This window comes from Camelina sativa, chromosome 15 (genome assembly GCF_000633955.1).
Source record: "Camelina sativa cultivar DH55 chromosome 15, Cs, whole genome shotgun sequence".
Classification (NCBI taxonomy): Eukaryota; Viridiplantae; Streptophyta; class Magnoliopsida; order Brassicales; family Brassicaceae; genus Camelina; species Camelina sativa.
The window spans coordinates 12,617,751-12,638,440 of record NC_025699.1 but is presented as its reverse complement, the minus strand read 5'-3'; the positions used below and the strand labels follow the sequence as shown (position 1 = coordinate 12,638,440).

Genomic DNA, 20,690 nt, shown 5'->3' with positions numbered 1-20,690 from the left:
AACTCGATTTATGTTAGGTTACAAATTAGAATTAACATGTGTTGACAGGTACAATATGGATCTGGTAACCGATGCAATGCACATGCATGTACGTTTATCATATATAGATGTCGACAATATATGTATACTGTAAAATTTGTAGGTAGGATTTAGAAAAGATAATACATAAATGCCAAGTATTTCAAGGTTAACAAAATATGAATACGTTAAGTCACTAGATATCTAGGGCGTGTTCTTTTTCCTATCGCGCGACCAGCGACGGCGACAACAAAAATACACTATTACGACGGCAAACAAAAATTCTAGCGACTCATTTAAAATTAACGCACCGATGAACACTGTCGCACACTCTCGATTAAGTGGACGCTATATTTTTTAGCGACTGTAAAAGCCTAGATTTTCTGTCGCTGCATCTATATTTTCCGTGCTTTAACTGTTACGGTTAGAGTAGAGAAGCATCTTGGCCTTCTATTTTGCTTGTCGCTGTCGCTAATAGAGCGACTAAGAAACGAACACGCCCCTAGTTGTCAAAGTGACTGTGAATTGTCTTGTGTGTGTTTCCATGTATATTTAAATAACTAGATTTTAACCCGTGGTATACTATGGATCAATAATTTTTATTAATATCTATAATTTATATTGTATTTGCTTGTTAAGTTATGATTGTTTTTTAAATAAATGAATAATTAAAATTTTCAGCCGCTTAAGGAACAATTAAAATTTTCAGCCGTTCAAACGGCTAAAATATTAATATTATTTTTTAACCTACGGTACACTGTGTGACTATTTTTTTATTAAATTTAATTTGTTTTATTAAGTGTTTGAGATTCTATTTGGTTTTTTAGTTATTAGAACAAAAAATAAAGGATTTAAATATATAATATGTAATTTATAAGCTATGATTAAGTCATATTTTCATAATGATTTACTTATTTTACAAAATCTTAGTTAAAGTAAGTTGATTTAATATGTCAAATATTCTAATATTAGTATTGTTGATAAATAATAAAATAAGGGTTTAACCCGTGTTTATGCACAAATTTAATGATATTTTATTAATTCCAACATATCTTTTTCATAACCCGTCATACTATATAACAACATTGAATAATATTTTAAACTTTTTATAAGCTTTTATTTATAATATTTTAAAGTTTTTATTAAGTTTATATATATATATATATATATCAACAAATTGATTTTAAAAAATGAGAATCAAAGTTTTTATCTATATTAACATTTTTATCTACATTAAGAATCGAAGCTAACATGTTTTGAAAAACAAAATATGAATTAAATTGTTGTTTTCTTTGTTTGCAAAAAATTTAGAGATAGAATATCTTCAATAAAAAGAATAGAAGGTGTCATTAGTATAGTATAGTTTTTGTTTGCATAAAATATTGATTGCAGTTTGTTACATTTCTAATATGAATGAAATGTAAAATATTTAGGAAACAAAATCTGATGTAATTGTTAGTTTAGAAAATTTTCTAGGGGTTAAAATTGTAAATAATTTTTTTAATAACTACAATTAAAAGGACATAACAGAAAATGTACTTCAAAAATGTTAATATAGATTTGATAGTACTACCTTTTCAATGGAAACTAAGTAACTTAATTTTCTTTCTATTTTCTGCAAAGTTATTCTTTCTATTTCTTTGACTGGAATTTTTTTTTGATAATACTGTGTTGTCATTAATTAGTTCGAAATTATGAATCTTCTAAGTTTATTGCGATAGTTGTTGTTTGTTTGTTTTACCCCTCGTAGTTGTTTTGTTTGGTTTATGGCAATTTACCAATTCTATTCTCATATCATTACGTTTACATGGTGAATTTAAAATTGATTGAAACTTATATATAGTTTAATGATTTATACTGATATAATAATAATTAAATTTATTAAAATCTTGTAAAAATACGCTTGTGAGTTGTTTACAGAATAGAGTTTTTAAAGTTATTTATTCGTAGAATTTCTAAATTTACTGAATTTTGGTTGAGCTTAATCTTATAACTCGATCGTTATTACATTTCTGCTAGAAAGCTTACATGTTTATTTTGGGATGACCGTATACAATGAATATGGAGTGAGAAAGGTTTATCGTGAGAAACCAAGCAAGATTTTTATATATCAACATGCATGGAGATAAAAAGAGTGGGGCTATGTGGTACAATATATCATACAAGATTTTCTTATCGTCCCATTATTGTTTTGGCCTTCTTAATTTTTATTTTGGAATGACATGTGACACATCCAAAGTTGGCATAGATTCCCAAACAATCACACTTTTGGTTTGTTTTGGTTTTTATCTCAAGTTGATGATGAATTCTCTCGGATTCTATTTGTACAGTAAAAAAACACTTAAAACTTTTTTTTTTTTTGGATAGTTAAAAACGTTTTTGTTAGTATGTCAATTTGGTTTGTTGGTACGGGACAATTGATCACATGTATTTTCGAGTGCCAATATGTTGTAAATCTTGTTTAATTTCATGTCGACGATAGATGTGAAACTTATAATATGTCTTTTCAATGTGATGTCTATAAATCATACATTTTGATATTATCTCTCTAGATTGGATCATACATTTATATGAATCCGCTCGAGTAATCAAAGTTTTGTTAGGATTTTACTACTTTGTGAAGATTCATGACTTTTTAATTCAACCCAATGGGAATGATTAATATCTTATATATATACCTTATCTTATATAGTTGGTATGACATTAATTTCCAACAAACATATCGTATATATGATTTTTTTTTTGTGGTCAAACATACAAGAAAATCTTAGAATCGTTAGTATATTATACTCTAGAGTTAATATAACATATCCTATTCTATCATACGACTACGTGTTGAATTGGTTATGGCCGGACTATGTTCTGTGTGAGTAGTGGGATTGTCCCACATAAGCTTAATAATTGCACATAAAATAAATCATAAATAAATCTTGATTACAATCACTAACCCTTTTCCAAAATGTTGGAGAAAATATCTCTTCTTTGGAAAGACTAAACACTAAATCATCTCAATTACTTGACCAACCCAACAAAACTAGGATCGGATACCATATAACTAAAAAAACAGTACAATGCTTTTAAGTTCTAAAATCTATAAAGAATATTGAACAAACAATTCATTGTATCCAGTGTCAGTATGGTTTACTTACCAGTTGAACAAAGACTTGTTTTTATCCTTCTTTGTTTTGTTTTGGGGCAAACTACTTGTTTTTATTCTAACTTTAAACACACACACTCTTGGTTTCTAGAAATAATTCAGCTTGAAAACTGTTTAACTTTAAGAATTATTAGTATATTGACGTGGATACATTAATAATTTAGTAGGGTCGAGAAAGAATTATTGTAATGTATGGTGAAAATATATAATCATGACGTCCACAAAGAGAGAATGCAACTTGTAGTAGAGGGAACCTTAAACCTCAACTTTACCTTAACCATTGGAGGCAAAACTATATTATAAGTTTTACTTTTATAATGTTTTTGCTTCTTCTTTTGACTTATGTTGCTTACATCATTAATTCAAGTAGAGGGATCAATTCGTCAACATGTACAGCTTTTTTAAATCAGTAGAGATCTCTCGAAGTAATATCTTCCTCCATTTGGGGGACTTTTTTACATGTTAATTAATTCACCTTTATAGGGTCACTTTCGAATATAATTGTTGGTTACCTTATAAAGGCAAAAACAAACCTATGTTTTTCCTTTACACATCTCAGCTTCAATGCACAATTCTTACGTATCACCAGAAATTTTGTACTCTTTCTCAAAAGTTAAAGCATCAGCTTATTGTAGACCATTACAAAAACCCTAGACACTGAAAAATGAAGTCCATTGTTTGCCGACTTCCTATGGGTTAGGGACCTTGTGATCATCACAAAACCGGTACATAGTCCGACAAAACGAGTTATTGAGTCCAAATCCTGATTCAATCATCCCCTATATGAAAAAACGAAAATTTGAATTAAAAATACTTTAGTTACGTATTACGTTTGCCACAAACGGATATTAATTCAATAATTATAATTTTACTCATAATAGTTTTATTTAAATTGATTTATTTCATACATAATGTGAGTTGTTACCTAATGTCATATTCAACTAGATATTGGTAAAAAAATACATATGCCATTTTTATCAAGTACACACATTAAGTCATGATGAGTTTTTGATCCACCACAAGAATTCTAATAAATATTTGTTAATCAGTCGGTAATACAAATATACTCACTAAAGAACCATTCTCGGTCTCACTAATGATTATTGAACATTAGTTTGGAACATGTGATATCGAAATGAAATGATAGCACTAACTTGATTTAATGTTAAACAAGTCACAATAATATCCCAAATATTAAAGAACATGCATATTCAGTAAAATTTGGCCACGTGACCGATCAGTAGATCACACAACTATCTGGCACACATGATAATAGAGACAAAGATTTCGATATGTTTCAAAAGTGTAAAATCATAAAAACAAAATAACTATTGTAATGGTAAGTACAAGTAAAGAATATTTCAATGGGTGGTAACTGGTAATAGATTTGTTGATGGAGAAGAGGACATGGGAAATTACAAACAAGCTACACACACACAAGAAAGAAAAGAAAAAACTATTTGCTACCACACGAAAAAGGGAAAAAAAGACAAAAAAGATGAGTAATGGACATGGGGAATTACAAAGAAGCAGAAAACCTTGCAACCACATGAAATAAACAAATGTCTTTGTCATAAGATAATGAAATCACACCACTGTTGTCTCAGTGTTTGTTTTAGATCTCATCTGATCATATATATCGTCGATGAAGCAACCACACAAAAAAAGCAAAGCCACATTTTCATATATAAAGACCCATCAATCAAGTCCCCATCTCTCTTCACATGCCCATTTGAGTCGTATCTCTTCTCATTTCTTCTTTTGTTTTGTTGGAGTTAGATAAAATCAAAGGACTAATAAAAGTGTCAAAACCCTTATCGCTACAACCTCCTCCAAGCCATCTTTATAACTCCTCAAACTTCTCTGCCTTCTTCTCTCAAAGTCCAACTGCTCAAAAAAAAAAATGGTGAGTTTAATAAGTTCTTTTTCTCTGTCTTTTTTTTTATTGGCTCTGTTTTCTCTGTTCTAAATGGTTTTGCTTGTCTCTTCAGGTTCATGTGTCATCTCATGGAGCAAAAGATGGCTCAGACGAAGCCGTCGACTACCGAGGAAATCCCCCCGATAAATCCAAAACCGGTGGATGGTTAGGTGCCGGTTTAATCTTAGGTAAAGTTTCCACAAACTTCATAGTATAACACAAAAGGTTTCTAAGCTCCTCTGTTTCTAACACTCCTCTGTTTCTTGTTAATGTGAAGGGAGTGAGCTATCGGAGAGAATATGCGTGATGGGTATATCAATGAACCTAGTGACGTACCTTGTCGGAGATTTACACATCTCATCAGCTAAATCAGCGACCATAGTTACCAATTTCATGGGAACTCTTAACCTCTTAGGACTTCTTGGTGGTTTCTTGGCTGATGCTAAACTCGGTCGTTACAAGATGGTTGCAATCTCAGCCTCTGTTACAGCTCTGGTTAGCTCTTAAACTATGTCTTTGTACATCTTGATTGGCTCGCAAAGTTTTAGCTCTGACTCTTTGTTTTTGTGAAATCAGGGAGTGTTGCTATTGACGGTGGCTACAACCATCACAAGCATGAGACCACCACCATGTGACGATTTCAGGAGACTTCACCATCAGTGTGTGGAAGCAAACGGACACCAGTTAGCTCTTCTCTACGTTGCTCTCTACACCATAGCTTTAGGTGGAGGAGGAATCAAATCCAACGTCTCCGGTTTCGGGTCTGACCAGTTCGACACGAGTGATCCCAAAGAAGAGAAACAGATGATTTTCTTTTTCAACAGATTCTATTTCTCCATCAGCATAGGCTCTCTCTTCGCCGTGATTGTCCTCGTTTACGTTCAGGACAACGTTGGGAGAGGATGGGGTTACGGGATCTCAGCCGCGACTATGGTGATTGCAGCCATTGTTTTGCTTTGCGGAACGAGGTGGTACCGTTTCAAGAAACCTAAAGGAAGCCCTTTCACAACAATATGGAGGGTTGGTTTCTTGGCGTGGAAGAAAAGAAAGGAGAGTTACCCTGCGCATCCAAGTCTTTTGAACGGTTTTGACAACACCACGGTTCCACACACAGAGAGGCTAAAGTGTTTAGACAAAGCCGCGATTCTCAAGAACGAGAGCTCTCCTAGTTCAAAAGACTTCGAAGAGAAGGATCCGTGGATCGTTTCGACAGTTACACAAGTCGAAGAAGTGAAGCTCGTGATGAAATTGGTTCCGATTTGGGCAACAAACATTCTCTTCTGGACGATTTACTCCCAAATGACGACTTTCACGGTGGAACAAGCCACGTTTATGGACCGTAAACTCGGTTCTTTCACTGTTCCTGCTGGCTCCTACTCTGCTTTTCTCATACTCACAATTCTCCTCTTCACTTCCCTTAACGAGAGAGTCTTTGTTCCTTTAACAAGAAAGCTCACAAAAAAGCCTCAAGGGATCACCAGCCTCCAAAGAATCGGAGTAGGGCTTGTGTTCTCAATGGGAGCAATGGCAGTAGCCGCGGTTATAGAGAACGCTAGACGCGAGGCAGCGGTTTCAAGCAATACAAAAATAAGCGCGTTTTGGTTGATTCCTCAGTATTTCTTGGTTGGTGCGGGTGAAGCGTTTGCTTACGTTGGACAGCTTGAGTTCTTCATAAGAGAAGCACCAGAGAGGATGAAATCAATGAGCACCGGGTTGTTTCTCAGCACGATTTCGATGGGGTTCTTCGTGAGTAGCTTGCTTGTTTCCCTTGTTGACAAGGTCACACACAAAAGCTGGCTTAGAAGCAACCTCAACAAAGCGAGATTGAACTACTTCTACTGGTTACTTGTTGTCTTGGGAGCACTGAACTTCTTGATTTTTCTTGTGTTTGCCATGAAACATCAGTATAAAGCTGATGTGATTAGTGTTGGCGTTGATGATGATTCAGTTGAGAAAGAGAAGAAGACGAAGAAAGAAAGCTCTGAGTTTGAGCTTAAGGACATTCCTTGAAACCAAACTTGAAGAAGAAGAAAGAGAGAGCTCTGCTTTGTTTTATTGCTTTGAAGATTTCATCTTGTTTTTTTTTTTTTTTTGTATTTAGTATATTGTTGTGTGTATGAAATAGAAAGATTATTATATTGGTTTGAGTTGTATTTTTTTGTAACATTTTAAACAATTTAGTTACTATATATATGTGGTTTTTTTTTTTGTTTCTCTTTCAAGAACTTTATACTGAAGTTATAAACAAAAGTTTTTACAGAGGCTAGTCTGAGAAGAAACGTATTCTTGCGATGGAAGATAACTCAACGGAGATGGAGAAGTTGATCAGTTCCTTCATTGAGGTTACATCTTCGTCGAGAGAAGTAGCTATATCTGTTCTTGAAACTCATCAATGGAATCTTAACGCTGCTGTTTCAACCTTCACTAAGAACGAGGTTACCACCGCCGAGCCTAATGTACCAAACTCTAACGACGAAAAGCTCGTCCGTCGTAACCTAACTCCGTTTCCGAATCTTCGAATCAACATCCCTTTTTCTTCTTTCTCTCCTTTTGATGGCTCTTCCGATTACTCTCCGTCGCGGTCACGGTTACGGTTACTATCACCGTCGCCGCCGAGGTTTTATCTACAGTCAAAACGCACAGTAGCTAATCCATTCGGGAGACACACGATTAACCTCCGTCAAGGCTCCGGTGATCTCTCCGGCGGAACTGGTACTGATTCCGATGAAGTGCTGGAGAAGCACGGCGGAGAAGATAGTAGGTTAGTGTTTTTCAAGTATACTTGGCCTCTGTTTTGTAAACAGAGATTGGTTTTGATCAACGTTTTAGTGATATGCTTGTGCAAGATCCATCAGAATGGTTAAAGATGTGTTGATGTGATTTTTGACAGAGATATACTAGAAAGTTCTGACGATCAGTCATCAAGATCAATGTCTGGAGAAACTGTATCAGATGAGTTTGAAGAAGAGTCTCAAGAATTGATCACGCATACTGTAACAAGCTGGAGGAACGGTTACACTGTCGATGATAGTTCGTTAAAGACATTGGATGATCCCGAAAATGCAACCTTTCTTCAGGTTAAGTATGATTGATTACAAAGGTATTGGTCTTTCTCTGTAGTTGATTCACTTTGGTTAACGTTAAGTTCCATGTCAATGCCAGGCCATATCAAGGTTGGAGTCTCCACGTGAACTCGGTCAAGTCCGTGGTCAATTCAAACTCATTAGGCGTGAAGAAGAAAATTTCACTGTATATTTGTCTCCTTCCCTTTCTTTAATGTTTTTTTTTCTTTCACTTCTCTGATTCAAATGAGATAGTAAAGTGTAAGATCTTGTTCTTATATCTTAACAATAGGAAACACAAGCTTCAGCCGGATCAGACTCTGCTTCAACTGAGCCACCAGCTTTAGCTGCCTTACCATCAATGAGGTTACTGACATGAACATTGTGCTTTTTTCTGAAGGAGACGAATCGTCAATGTCTCCAAACACTGAAGAATTGTGCTATTCACAAATCCATGATACTGCCAGGATCTTGTGTATAGGATTAGGATGTTGATGGTATTTGCAAGTCATAAGGCATCAATCTTGCTTAGTAGTCTGGTGTTTAGAAAAGAAGGTTTTTGAATGTATGTGGTAGCTTTAGTGGGATGCTAAAGATGTCCTGATGCGATTTTCGACAGAGCTAAGGAATCAGCTATAGAAAGACCTGAGCAGTCACCAAGATTGATGTCTGACGAAACTGTTTCAGCTGAGCTTCAAGAAGAACAACAACAAGACGAGCCATGTGAAGTGTTCATGTACATTGTAACTATCTGGAAGAACGGTTTCACTGTAGATGATAGTCCGTTAAAGAGTTTGGATGACCCTGAAAATGCAGCCTTTCTTGAGGTTACTAATTCAATACCTTCATACCATTTCAGTCTTTCTCTGTAGTTCTTGATTGACTTGGATAACATAAGGTTCGATGATGCCAGAGGATAACAAGGTTGGAGTCCCCACGTCTACTCGATCCAGTTCGTGTTCAAGTCGAACTCATCAGGCGTGAAGAAGAAGACTTCAATGTAAATTAATCTCCTCCCCTCTCTTTCTAATGTTTTGATTCAACTGAGGTAGTAAAGTGAAAGCTCTTGGTCTTATATCTTATATCAAACAGGAACAGGATACAGCTCTTGCAGGATCAGAATCTGTCTTTACTGAGTCACAAGCTTTAGCCGCCTCACCATCACCATCCGAGGCTTCATAGACGCTTCTAGACCAGGTGGCTCGGAAGACTACCAAATTGTCCATCATGGGGTCTCCTCCTAACCAGTAACCACTACCTGACTTTGACCAAACCATTGAGAAAGCTGGCATCGCCAACTCTGTCCTCATCCAAAATCTCTAACTTTTTTGTCCAAAGTAAAAAAGGAAATGACTTTTATTACATTTGGTAACTAACTAATAAATATCATTGAAACATTTGTTTTTTTTTTTGTGGTTGTCTTTTAGCTAAGTCTTGAAGTGTTTGACCCAAATCTTTTGACTTGAATAATTAGGTGTTTGATATACTATGATACTTGCTGAATGTATGTATAAAATGAGAATGGTGCAATTTAACGAATTGACCATATACTAGTTGACGACCATAGACATAAAACGTTTACTTTTCGGGGGTTGTTTGTTTTGACTCACCTGCCCATTCTGTCAAACCGTGCGTGTCCCATCTTTATTGATTTTTTTTCTGTTCTGAAAAACAAAAGAAACCATAAAAAAAAGAAGAAAATATCTGGATGTGTTATTCAGGTTTGTTCGATTCAGAGATAAGTGTTACAGTGTAAAATCCGTGGAGAGATAGAGACAAGGATAAGGGACGAGAAGTAACGATTACTGTCTTCTATTTTTGTTCGTTATTACAACCTTTTAAAAATCTCATATTTTTTTTTGGGTTTCGTTTTTTTTTCCCCCTTACCTTTCTCCTCTCTCGCTCGATTTCAATTTGGGTGAGAAAGGAGCGGTCTTTTGTCTTTCCAGGGTTTATCACCAAAAGCTTGTATCTTTTTTTTTTTTTTGTTCTTTGTCTGATTTTACTTTCTGGGGTTGTGTAGATCTCTCCTTTATAAAGTCATCTGCAAAAATGTAAGCTCTTCTCTTCTTAATTTTCGTTTCTTTATCTCTCCAGATTCATTTGTTTGATCTGATTCTGATATGTTTTATTCCGTCTTCGTGTAATTCTCGGTTCAGGGTTGAGGCTTGTTCGATATACTGAAAATTAGGTTTTTTTTTTTTTTGTTCCTTTTCCTTCAGAAGCGAATCTGGTTATGTGTTTAGAGAATAAAGTGCGAGACTTTTGACTTATTCAGAGCTTGTTAGGAGTGAGTAGTGTGAAGGGTTTGTGCCAAATATGATCAAACAGATATTTGGGAAATTGCCTAGAAAGCCTTCAAAGTCTTTGCAAAATGAGTCTAATGGTGAAGGAGGGGTTAACTCTTACTATGCTCCCAATTCCACTACTAGTAGTACTAGTTCTGTTTCGAAACCTTCTTCAAAATCGTCTGCTTCTGGTTCACGTGTAGTTAATGGGACTCTTGCTCCTAATCAAGGGAAGAAACCATTGGGAGGAGATGCTGTTGGTGGGGTTAATGAGGCTTTGCCTAGCTTTAGAGATGTTCCCATGTCTGAGAAACCAAATCTCTTTATCGGGAAGTTGAGTATGTGCTGTGTTGTCTTTGATTTTAGTGATCCTTCAAAGAACCTTAAAGAGAAAGAGATTAAACGGCAGACATTGCTCGAGCTCGTTGATTATATTGCAACGGTTGGTGTGAAGTTTAATGATGTCGCGATGCAAGAGCTGACAAAGATGGTAGCGGTTAATCTGTTTAGAACGTTTCCTTCTGCGAATCACGAGAGTAAAATTCTTGAAATGCATGATATGGATGACGAGGAGCCTTCGATGGAACCAGCTTGGCCTCATATTCAAGTTGTGTATGAGATTCTGCTCAGATTCGTGGCTTCTCCCATGACTGACGCAAAGCTTGCAAAGAGATATATTGACCATTCCTTTGTTTTGAAGCTGTTGGACTTGTTTGATTCTGAAGATCAAAGAGAGAGGGAGTATTTAAAAACCATTCTGCATCGGGTGTATGGGAAGTTCATGGTGCATCGACCCTATATCAGAAAGTCTATTAATAATATCTTCTACAGACTCATATCCGAGACTGAAAGGCATAATGGTATTGCAGAGTTGCTAGAGATTCTTGGAAGTATAATTAATGGTTTTGCTTTGCCTTTAAAAGAAGAGCACAAGCTCTTCCTTTTGCGAGCTTTGATACCTCTGCACAAGCCTAAATGTTCATCGGTCTATTACCAACAGCTTTCTTATTGCATAGTTCAGTTTGTAGAGAAGGACATCAAGCTCGCTGATACCGTTATTAGAGGTCTTCTAAAATATTGGCCTGTGACTAACAGCTCGAAGGAAGTTTTGTTTCTTGGAGAATTAGAAGAAGTCTTGGAAGCAACTCAAGCTGCTGAGTTTCAACGCTGTATGGTCCCTTTATTCCGACAAATTGCTCGATGTCTCAACAGTTCACATTTTCAGGTTCGAGTCTTTTTGGTTTATCACACAACTTCCTATTTTGTATCTTGACAAGTAGCTATATGAAAAATGGTACTTTTGTTTTTTCCAGGTCGCTGAGAGGGCATTGTTTCTATGGAACAATGATCACATAAGAAACCTAATCACACAGAACCATAAAGTGATAATGCCAATAGTCTTCCCAGCTCTAGAGAGAAACACGCGTGGACACTGGAACCAAGCAGTTCAGAGTCTGACTATAAACGTGAGGAAAGTATTCTGCGACATTGACCAAGTTCTCTTCGACGAGTGTTTAGCCAAATTCCAAGTATCAGAAGAGAATAAAGCAGAGGTCAAAGCGAAACGCGAAAGAACATGGCAGTGCTTAGAAGATTTAGCGACTTCAAATACCATTGTAACGAACGAGGCAGTGCTGGTTCCAAGATTTGTATCCTCAGTCAATCTTGCAAGCAGCTCTGAGTCCACAGGGTAGTAATAGGCTCTGGTACGTAAAGAAGGGCTCTTGAAACGATAACAATACAGATTGGGGGGTTTGAGTTGTTGGAGGAGCAAAGTAGAGGAGTGGTGAAGTATCTCATTCTCATCAGTGAATACTTACTTGTTTTAACATTTTCTTCTTTGGGGTTTCTGGGTTTACTTCTTAGTTCTTTAAGTGGAAAGGGCAACATATGTACTGTAACAAATATTGTGGTCAATAGACTATAGGGATGGTTTCTTGAGGGACGACTGTATAATTATATTTTTTAGTGAAATCTTTGGGATATAACCTGAGAATATATTTTTCTGAATAAAATAATAATTTTTCGTAAACGCCGTTAGCCTGCCGTTAGTATTGATGTTCTTTTTGTAAAGCTTTCGATAACTAGTTAACGGGAGAGGTGCCGTTAAATTTGTTTCTAGATGTTTCGTTTTTTTTGACTTAAGTGGGAAAGTTGAAGGGTCTCTTAACCCAAATCTGTAATTTTAGTGACTTCGACGACGACGACGACGAAACAAGGCGATTCACATTTTCCCCTGAGCTTCTTCTTCTCCGAGTATCGTAAGTTCTTTCACTCTCCTCTTCTCCAATTCCACAAACTCTATCTTCGCTTTCTTCTATAATGACGACAACACCTGATTTTGTTGTTGCTTCCATTAGCTTTGACTTCGACCATGTTCGTTCGTATGGGTTTTTGTTATTGACTCTTACTTAGTCCGATTTTGCCGATGATTGAACTCTTATTATACAATAGTTGCTGAAAATTGAGCGTAACGTTTATCAATTCTCACTTTTGATTTCAGGAGAGGTTAAAATGGAAAAACAAATGGATGAATCTGTGGAGAATCAAAGTCAAACACATGGTAAGTATATTGTGAATCTTGGAACTATCATGTATACAACATGCTTGTTAGAGGAATGAATTTGATAATTGATTACTATCTTTTTCTACTGCATCATTAGTGGCAGAAGAACAAGAGAACGAAATAGTTACTGAAGGAAGTGCTGTTGTGCACGGGGAGCTTTCTCAAGATGGTAGTGTTCCCCCTAAAGTTGATGGTGAAGCTGAGGTCTTGGATGAGAAAGTCAGTAAGCAGATCATTAAGGAAGGTCACGGTTCCAAACCATCCAAGTACGCGACATGCTTCTGTAAGTACCTCTTAGATTTCTGCTGATCAGATGCTGATTTGTAATTGCACTTGTTTCTGCTCGTTTATATTCCCTTTGTGAAGGAGTCTCTTGACTGAGTTTCATAAAATTGGTTTGTTGTAATCCTTGATATGATATTGGAGCTTGTGCTAAAAGAGGGTTATTTATGTTGAAGAGGGTTCAAATGTGGTATAAGTTTTGTGAATTTGCAGTTAGTGATTAAACAATTACTTTAAATTTCCTCTGGGTGTGATGGTTGATGAGGAACACTTTGTGGCCGAATATGCCCTGGATTGAATCTTCTTCAAGCTTATCCATCTATTTGAATTTATATCTGACAAATTTCATATTGGCCATAGTGCACTATAGGGCATGGACCAAAAACAGTCAGCATAAATTTGAGGACACATGGAAAGAGCAGCAACCTATTGAATTGGTTATAGGAAAAGGTATGTGTCTGTCCATTATGTACTCTACACCTCCCTTTCGATGGATGTATCATGTGAACCTAATGAAAATTGATATATTTGAGAAGCAAGATTGAGTTTCCTATGTTTTCGCTTCAAAGCTGATTAGCCCATTTTAACATTACTATATATACAAAAATTTAAACCAGATTTTGTACTAATGAGTGAATTGTTGTCTGTGAGACAGAGAAGAAAGAGTTGGCCGGTTTAGCCATCGGAGTTTCTAGCATGAAGTCTGGTGAACGTGCGCTCGTGCATGTTGGCTGGGAGCTGGCATATGGTAAAGAAGGAAACTTTTCTTTTCCGAATGTTCCACCTATGGCAGATTTGATATATGAGGTTGAAGTTATTGGGTTTGATGAAACGAAGGAGGTAAGTTTCTCCTTATTATTATCTGTAGTTAATCGTTTCCTGACACAGACAACTCCACAACCAAGCTTTATCCCAACCTGTTTGCTTACCTCTGACTTAGAGAATGAATTATGCAGGGAAAGGCTCGCAGTGATATGACTGTGGAGGAAAGGATTGGTGCAGCAGACAGAAGGAAAATGGATGGGAATTCTCTGTTTAAGGAGGAGAAACTGGAGGAGGCCATGCAACAGTATGAAATGGTTATGCATCTTTCTCTCTCTCTTTCTATCAAAGTTTTGGTTTTCAGGCATACGTAGCGAGTCTGCTCAAGGATCGTGTGTCTTGTTTCGGCTTTTGATTAGTCATGGTATTACTGTTTCAGGCCATCGCATACATGGGGGACGATTTTATGTTTCAGCTGTATGGGAAGTACCAAGATATGGCTTTGGCAGTAAAGAACCCATGCCACCTAAACATGGCAGCTTGCCTCATCAAGCTGAAACGATACGATGAAGCAATTGGTCACTGCAACATTGTAAGACGCATCAAGCCATTCATTGGAAAAAGTCATTAGTGTTCATACTCGGTTTCTTGAAATCCAATCATACTGTAAACATTCTCAGGTCCTGACAGAAGAAGAGAAAAATCCAAAAGCGCTGTTCAGAAGAGGAAAGGCGAAGGCAGAGCTAGGTCAGACGGAATCAGCCCGTGATGATTTTCGAAAGGCACAAAAGTATGCTCCTGAGGACAATGCGATTAGAAGAGAGCTACGAGCACTTGCAGAGCAAGAGAAGGCTGTGTACCAAAAGCAGAAAGAAATGTACAAAGGAATGTTCAAAGGGAAGGAAGAAGGCAGTGCAAAGGCAAGGAGCCTGAATTGGTTGATACTGTTATGGCAATGGCTGGTTTCCCTTTTCAGCGGGATCTTTCGACGCGACAGAGTTAAAGCAGATTGAGGTATGAACGAACGAAGCTTAACAATTCAACTATAAAAGTTTAAAGTGAAAGATCATTAACTCTAGTGAGCTTGTCTCTGTTCTCTGGAACCCTACTCAAGTTATCACATCTAATTTAGACGTTACCTTCATAAAATTCGGTGTTTTTTTTTTTTTTTTTATGATTCTGAAATATTTAGTTTTATCTCTACAGACACATAATTTTAGACGTAAAAAATACATTTCGATTGTTTCCAAATATGGTTTAAGAAAATTCGATTTTAAATTAGTAACTTTATATAATTGAACCCAAAAAAAAATAACAAAATAACGATAATCCAAATTCCTTCAACAAATTTGGCGGCCTTCATAGTTTTGGTATTTGACCGACGACTTTCAAATTCCAGCTGGTAGTTGCATGAAATGTAATCTTATTAAATTAAGAAACATCAAACACTGATTAAAGTCATTAAACTAAATAATCATCATTCTCTGTGTTGACGAATAGTCAACGTTGATAAAGTCAACCTTTTCCTCTTTGAATCCATCTTCTCCAACAACAGAGCAGACGAAGAAACAAAACAGAGACCTTCCTCTGTGAATCTTAAAGAAGCTTCCAAATTTATCTCCGGCGATGAAGCTAAAGATTCTAATCACTCCGCCTCTCCGTCTTCTTCTTCTCCTTCTCTTATCGTCGTCGTTTCTCTTCTCCGCCGTCGAATCAAAGTGCAGGAACACCTGCGGTTTAGCTCTAGCTTCTTACTACCTCGAGAACGGAACAACTCTCTCCGTCATAAACCAAAACCTCAATTCATCACTCGCGCCATACGATCAAGTCAATTTCGATGCAATCCTAAGGTACAACAGCAACATTAAGGACAAAGATAGGATCCAGATGGGTTCTAGGGTTCTTGTACCTTTCCCTTGTGAATGTCAACCTGGTGATTTCCTAGGCCACGATTTCAGCTACGATGTTCAACAGGAAGATACTTATGAGAAAGTCGCCACTAAGAGATACGCGAATCTCACCACGGTGGCTTCGTTGCTGGGGAGGAATCCTTTTCCGGCGATTAACATCCCTCTCTCTGCTACGCTTAATGTGCTTGTGAACTGCTCTTGTGGCGATGAGAGAGTTTCTAAGAATTATGGTTTGTTTGTTACTTATCCGCTTCGTCCTGAGGATAGTCTCAATTCTATCGCGAGATCTTCCGGTGTACCGGCGGATGTTATTAGTAGGTATAACCCTGGCGTCGATTTCAGCTCTGGGAATGGGATCGTCTTTGTCCCCGGGAAAGGTACTTATTAGAATCAATTTGAACAAATTTGTAGATTGATGATCTTTACATGTTCGTTCTTGTGATTTTTGTTGCAGATCCAAGTGGTGCATTTCCAACTTTCAAACCAAGGTTGTTTTCGTAGTTTTTGATTTTGTAACTTGTTCCTTTCGATTTCTATTGCTGATGTATACTCTTTGATGTCTTTTGTAGTAAACAAGGTTGGTTCTTCTCTTCATTTCCGAGCTCTTTTGATGATTCTGCATGAAGCAAGAAGCAACTCTTGAAAGGATATGTTCTTGATATTTTATTTTGGGATTAGCAGGTGGTATTGGAGCTGGAATTATTGTTGGTATAGTTGTAGGAGTGATTGTGGCTTTGTTGTTGATCTCGTTTGTTGTATATTATGTTTACCGGAAGAGAAAGTCCAAGGGTGGTTCGTTTTCATCATCTATTCCGTTGTCTTCTAAGGCGGATCATGGTAATTTTGTGATGACCTCTACTTTGATGTTTCTTTTGTTAGCTGGGGTTTGCTTTCTAAATTTGTCTATCTGCTTTTTAGCTTCTTCAACTAGTCTCCAAAGTGGAGGTTTGGGTGGTACTGGAGTGTCTCCTGGAGTTGCTGTCATAAGCGTTGACAAATCTGTTGAGTTTACGTTGGAGGAGCTCGCTAAGGCTACTGATGATTTCAATCTGTCTTTTAAGATTGGGCAAGGTGGTTTCGGAGCTGTTTATTATGCAGAGCTCAGAGGAGAAGTAAGCAGATTTTTCGTATATCTTTCTTTATATCAACTGGCTGTAGCTTTTTTTCTGGCTGGAACATTGAAATCATTTGTTTCATGTATAGAAAGCTGCGATCAAGAAGATGGACATGGAGGCATCGAAACAGTTCTTGGCGGAACTAAAAGTCTTGACTCGTGTTCATCATGTCAACCTGGTAAAAACCCCTTTTATGTTCTCTCAAGATAATATCTGCGATCAGATAAAGTTTAACAGATTAACTTTTTCATGCAGGTTCGCCTGATTGGATATTGTGTTGAGGGATCTCTTTTCTTGGTCTATGAGTATGTTGAGAATGGCAACCTTGGACAACATTTGCATGGGTCAGGTACAATATTTACCCACCAATATAGAAAAGAGAATCACTTTTCAGAATACGAATAAGTTGGTAGTTGTGATCTATAATAATAAAACTAAGTGAGTTTATATGTATAACTAGGGCGAGAACCGCTACCATGGACTAAGAGAGTGCAGATTGCGTTAGACTCAGCTAGAGGTTTAGAATACATCCACGAGCACACGGTTCCAGTCTATGTTCACAGGGATATTAAATCCGCCAATATTTTGATAGACCAGAACTTCCGAGCAAAGGTTTATTCCCAATATCACATTGTGTAAAAATACTGAAACAAGTAGATTGTTGCTTTGTCACGGCGCTGAATTGCTTCCGTGGTGCAGGTTGCTGATTTCGGGTTAACAAAACTGACAGAAGTTGGAGGCTCAGCAACTCGTGGTGCGATGGGTACATTTGGTTACATGGCACCAGAGTAAAGAAACTTGATCTTATTTCTCTCTACACTTGATACTTCTTCAAAGACTACATTATAGTGATGGAATATTGCTATATATATGCAGGATTGTTTATGGAGAAGTGTCTGCAAAAGTAGATGTATATGCATTTGGAGTTGTCCTTTACGAATTGATATCTGCGAAAGGCGCGGTTGTGAAAATGACAGAAGCCGTTGGTGAATTTAGAGGCCTTGTTGGTGTGGTAAGTATCTAAAATATCGTCTTTTTGATTTTAAGACATGTACGTTTGGTCACTTAACATGTACTTTATTTTTTATTAATTAATGCAGTTCGAAGAAGTATTCAAGGAGACGGACCAAGAAGAAGCATTTCGCAAGATTATCGACCCGAGGCTCGGTGATAATTACCCGTTCGATTCAGTATATAAGGTAATCTTTCTTTTGGGGTTTCCAAAGCTAAAGCTAAAACAAGGCCAATGGGGGTGATTAATGATTTGTGGGTTGTGTGTGTTAGATGGCGGAACTAGGGAAAGCTTGTACGCAAGAGAATCCACAGCTACGTCCAAGTATGAGATACATTGTGGTTGCTTTATCAACTCTCTTCTCTTCAACCGGAAATTGGGATGTCGCAAACTTCCAAAACGACGATGTTGTCAGTCTTATGTCCGGCCGGTAGAGTTTCCGGTTTCTTTCTGTTTATTACAAAATGATTTGTCTATACGAACCTTAACTTAGTTCAAATTAAAGTTAAATTATATCTTATAACCTTTTCATAATAACTAATTTTTTTTTTGGCTCAACTTCAACTTTTACATTCACCAAATCATGATACACTTGGTTTATCCACCATTACAAAATGCTTGACCCACAATGGCTCTATAGAGTATAACTTAGGATCATAATCCTGAAAAGAAAGACTCATTTGCTACTCTATCAGCCACACTATTACAAAGTCTTGGAGAGAACATAATTTTAGCCTCTAAAAATCTTGGAGGCAATTCTTTGATCTCTTGAAGTATGGGAGCATACGCTGGCCAGCTTCCATCATTGTTCAACATGTTGACCACCGCCAAGGAGTCAGACTCGAAAATGATTCGCTCATAGCTCAATATAGACAACATTGATATAGCCATTCACAGCACTTCTAGTTCCACTTCTATGACTGGCATGGCTCGTCGAACCGCTTGTGCCCCCAACCAAATGACTTCGCCATAATAACTATTTAGCAACGTATCCCCTATATATTAATAGAAAAGCACTCTTGAAAAAAATGCTGATGTGTCATCATAGAGCTCGAAACACATTTTAGCAAATAAACATATTAATTCATCCTAATTACATTTATGCCATTACAGACTTAAATAAAATTCATTAAATAAATTAAACTATTTGTAGTCATTTAATTTGAAACTATATTATACTTCTTTAAAAAACAACAAATTGATTTCTTTTTAAAAATTAATAATTATTCATGTTTTATTAAAATAAATTTCATACAATTTTTTCACCACGTTAAATTTAATATTTACTTTCAAATATTTCACGGGTGAATATATTTTTATATAAAATAAACGTAAATTTGAATAAAACAAAAAAGAATTATTTACATATTTTGTTTTACACAAACAAATATCAAATCTCAAATAATAATTTTATTTGAGTCGATTTATCCGCACCATGTGCGGGTTATTACCTAGTTATCTATATATAATAGCAAACCCATTTTTTGAGGAACTATTGATGTCATCCTTATAATCCGACGGTTGAGGTTAGTCTTTATGTTAATCTAAGGGCTGTGATTTTTTATGTTTGCTAAAAGTCACTAAACCAAAATATGTGTCCTTTGACTCTTTTCAGTCGCGACCTTTCTGTTCACGTCTTGTGTGAAGAATCGCCTCTTTTTATTCTCAGTTCTCACCACTTTTAGTTGTGCCTCTTCATACTGACTTATATACTAGACTCTGTGATTTGTGAAAATCAAAATTTGGTTGGTCCCTCCTCCAATCCCCTCTGAAGAACAATTAAGTTTTTCGTGGCTGTTTTATGAATCCTTAAGAAACAGAATCAGAAAACCTTCTTTTGAATCCTTTTACCACAACGACCCGTAGACTCATTACCAATGTGCGCGTCAGTCTTAGTTGCGATTCTTTCTTCTCACAAGTTACACACCTTCACCGCCAAGGTTCACGATTCATGCTCATCACTCCCTTTCGTTCTCCTATATAGTTATATAAACAGTTTTGATAAAACAATTTTTCGTTTTCTCTGGCAGCAACATCTCTAAATTTCGTTATTTGCTCTAATTATCCATGTTCCTCCTGGAAAACTTCATATTCCTTATAATTTGATTATCGTTGATTCATTAATTAGGGAATCTCCATTATTAATAAAATTACTTATGTTGCGATATCACTTATCGTGTATTAATAGTTTATGTGTTTGACTTTTTGGTTCGTATTTTGTGGTATCACATTATTAGTTTGTAGTATTGGCTTTTGGTTGGGAAAACTTTTTCTTTGGAACGTTATGTTGGTACATAATTATGATATAATGAAGAAAGATTTTTTCTTGGAATGCTATGTAACAATGGAAGAATTGGGTTGTTAAAACGGTGGATTGTTCATAGTAAAAGGGTCATTCATTATGATGTGTGATTAATTCACTGTCTTACCATCTCGCATTTTCATATCTTTCGCTTTATTCACTCTTCTGCAATAGGAAGGAAAGACCAACGAAAAGTTTGGATTTTTGTTCTCTTTTGGTTCTTGTAACTGCTTTGTTTTTCATTATGTTGATGTTTAGTAAATTTCTCCTGATTATCTTGAAAAGAACTAAAAGAAGC

At 36.4% G+C, this 20,690-nt stretch overlaps 5 protein-coding genes across 8 annotated transcripts; all 5 read left to right on the top strand.

Annotated features, from left to right (window-relative positions):
- On the top strand, window positions 4,803-7,302 carry LOC104746598 (protein NRT1/ PTR FAMILY 6.4). The gene is made up of 4 exons (XM_010468118.2): window positions 4,803-5,081; window positions 5,167-5,281; window positions 5,371-5,588; window positions 5,670-7,302. Exons 1-4 carry the CDS (start codon window positions 5,079-5,081, stop codon window positions 7,101-7,103), a joined length of 1,770 nt encoding a protein of 589 aa, XP_010466420.1. The 5' UTR covers window positions 4,803-5,078; the 3' UTR covers window positions 7,104-7,302.
- Window positions 7,385-9,337, top strand: LOC104748402 (plant UBX domain-containing protein 6-like). Its single transcript, XM_019236710.1, has 7 exons — window positions 7,385-7,850; window positions 7,986-8,170; window positions 8,256-8,342; window positions 8,448-8,521; window positions 8,775-8,982; window positions 9,069-9,155; window positions 9,248-9,337. Exons 1-7 carry the CDS (start codon window positions 7,385-7,387, stop codon window positions 9,335-9,337), a joined length of 1,197 nt encoding a protein of 398 aa, XP_019092255.1.
- On the top strand, window positions 9,769-12,475 carry LOC104746597 (serine/threonine protein phosphatase 2A 59 kDa regulatory subunit B' zeta isoform). Of its 3 annotated transcripts, none has more exons than XM_010468116.2 (3): window positions 9,769-10,209; window positions 10,315-11,668; window positions 11,757-12,475. In XM_010468116.2, exons 2-3 carry the CDS (start codon window positions 10,475-10,477, stop codon window positions 12,135-12,137), a joined length of 1,575 nt encoding a protein of 524 aa, XP_010466418.1. In that variant the 5' UTR covers window positions 9,769-10,209; window positions 10,315-10,474; the 3' UTR covers window positions 12,138-12,475. The 3 variants fall into 3 exon arrangements, with proteins under 3 accessions (XP_010466418.1, XP_019092716.1, XP_010466419.1); XM_010468117.2 differs by having other exon boundaries at window positions 9,770-10,209; window positions 10,378-11,668; XM_019237171.1 differs by having other exon boundaries at window positions 9,769-11,668.
- Window positions 12,584-15,214, top strand: LOC104746596 (peptidyl-prolyl cis-trans isomerase FKBP42-like). The gene is made up of 8 exons (XM_010468115.2): window positions 12,584-12,704; window positions 12,947-13,006; window positions 13,107-13,292; window positions 13,652-13,741; window positions 13,947-14,131; window positions 14,248-14,370; window positions 14,493-14,645; window positions 14,734-15,214. The coding sequence occupies exons 2-8, from the start codon at window positions 12,958-12,960 to the stop codon at window positions 15,064-15,066; spliced, it is 1,119 nt and encodes a 372-aa protein (XP_010466417.1). The 5' UTR covers window positions 12,584-12,704; window positions 12,947-12,957; the 3' UTR covers window positions 15,067-15,214.
- LOC104746591 (chitin elicitor receptor kinase 1) lies at window positions 15,528-18,617 on the top strand. 2 transcript variants are annotated; one of them, XM_010468109.2, is made up of 12 exons: window positions 15,528-16,340; window positions 16,418-16,451; window positions 16,533-16,540; window positions 16,642-16,800; window positions 16,882-17,075; window positions 17,167-17,256; window positions 17,334-17,427; window positions 17,539-17,690; window positions 17,778-17,866; window positions 17,955-18,090; window positions 18,179-18,277; window positions 18,363-18,617. In XM_010468109.2, exons 1-12 carry the CDS (start codon window positions 15,680-15,682, stop codon window positions 18,522-18,524), a joined length of 1,878 nt encoding a protein of 625 aa, XP_010466411.1. In that variant the 5' UTR covers window positions 15,528-15,679; the 3' UTR covers window positions 18,525-18,617. The 2 variants fall into 2 exon arrangements, with proteins under 2 accessions (XP_010466411.1, XP_019092715.1); XM_019237170.1 differs by having other exon boundaries at window positions 15,529-16,340; window positions 16,645-16,800.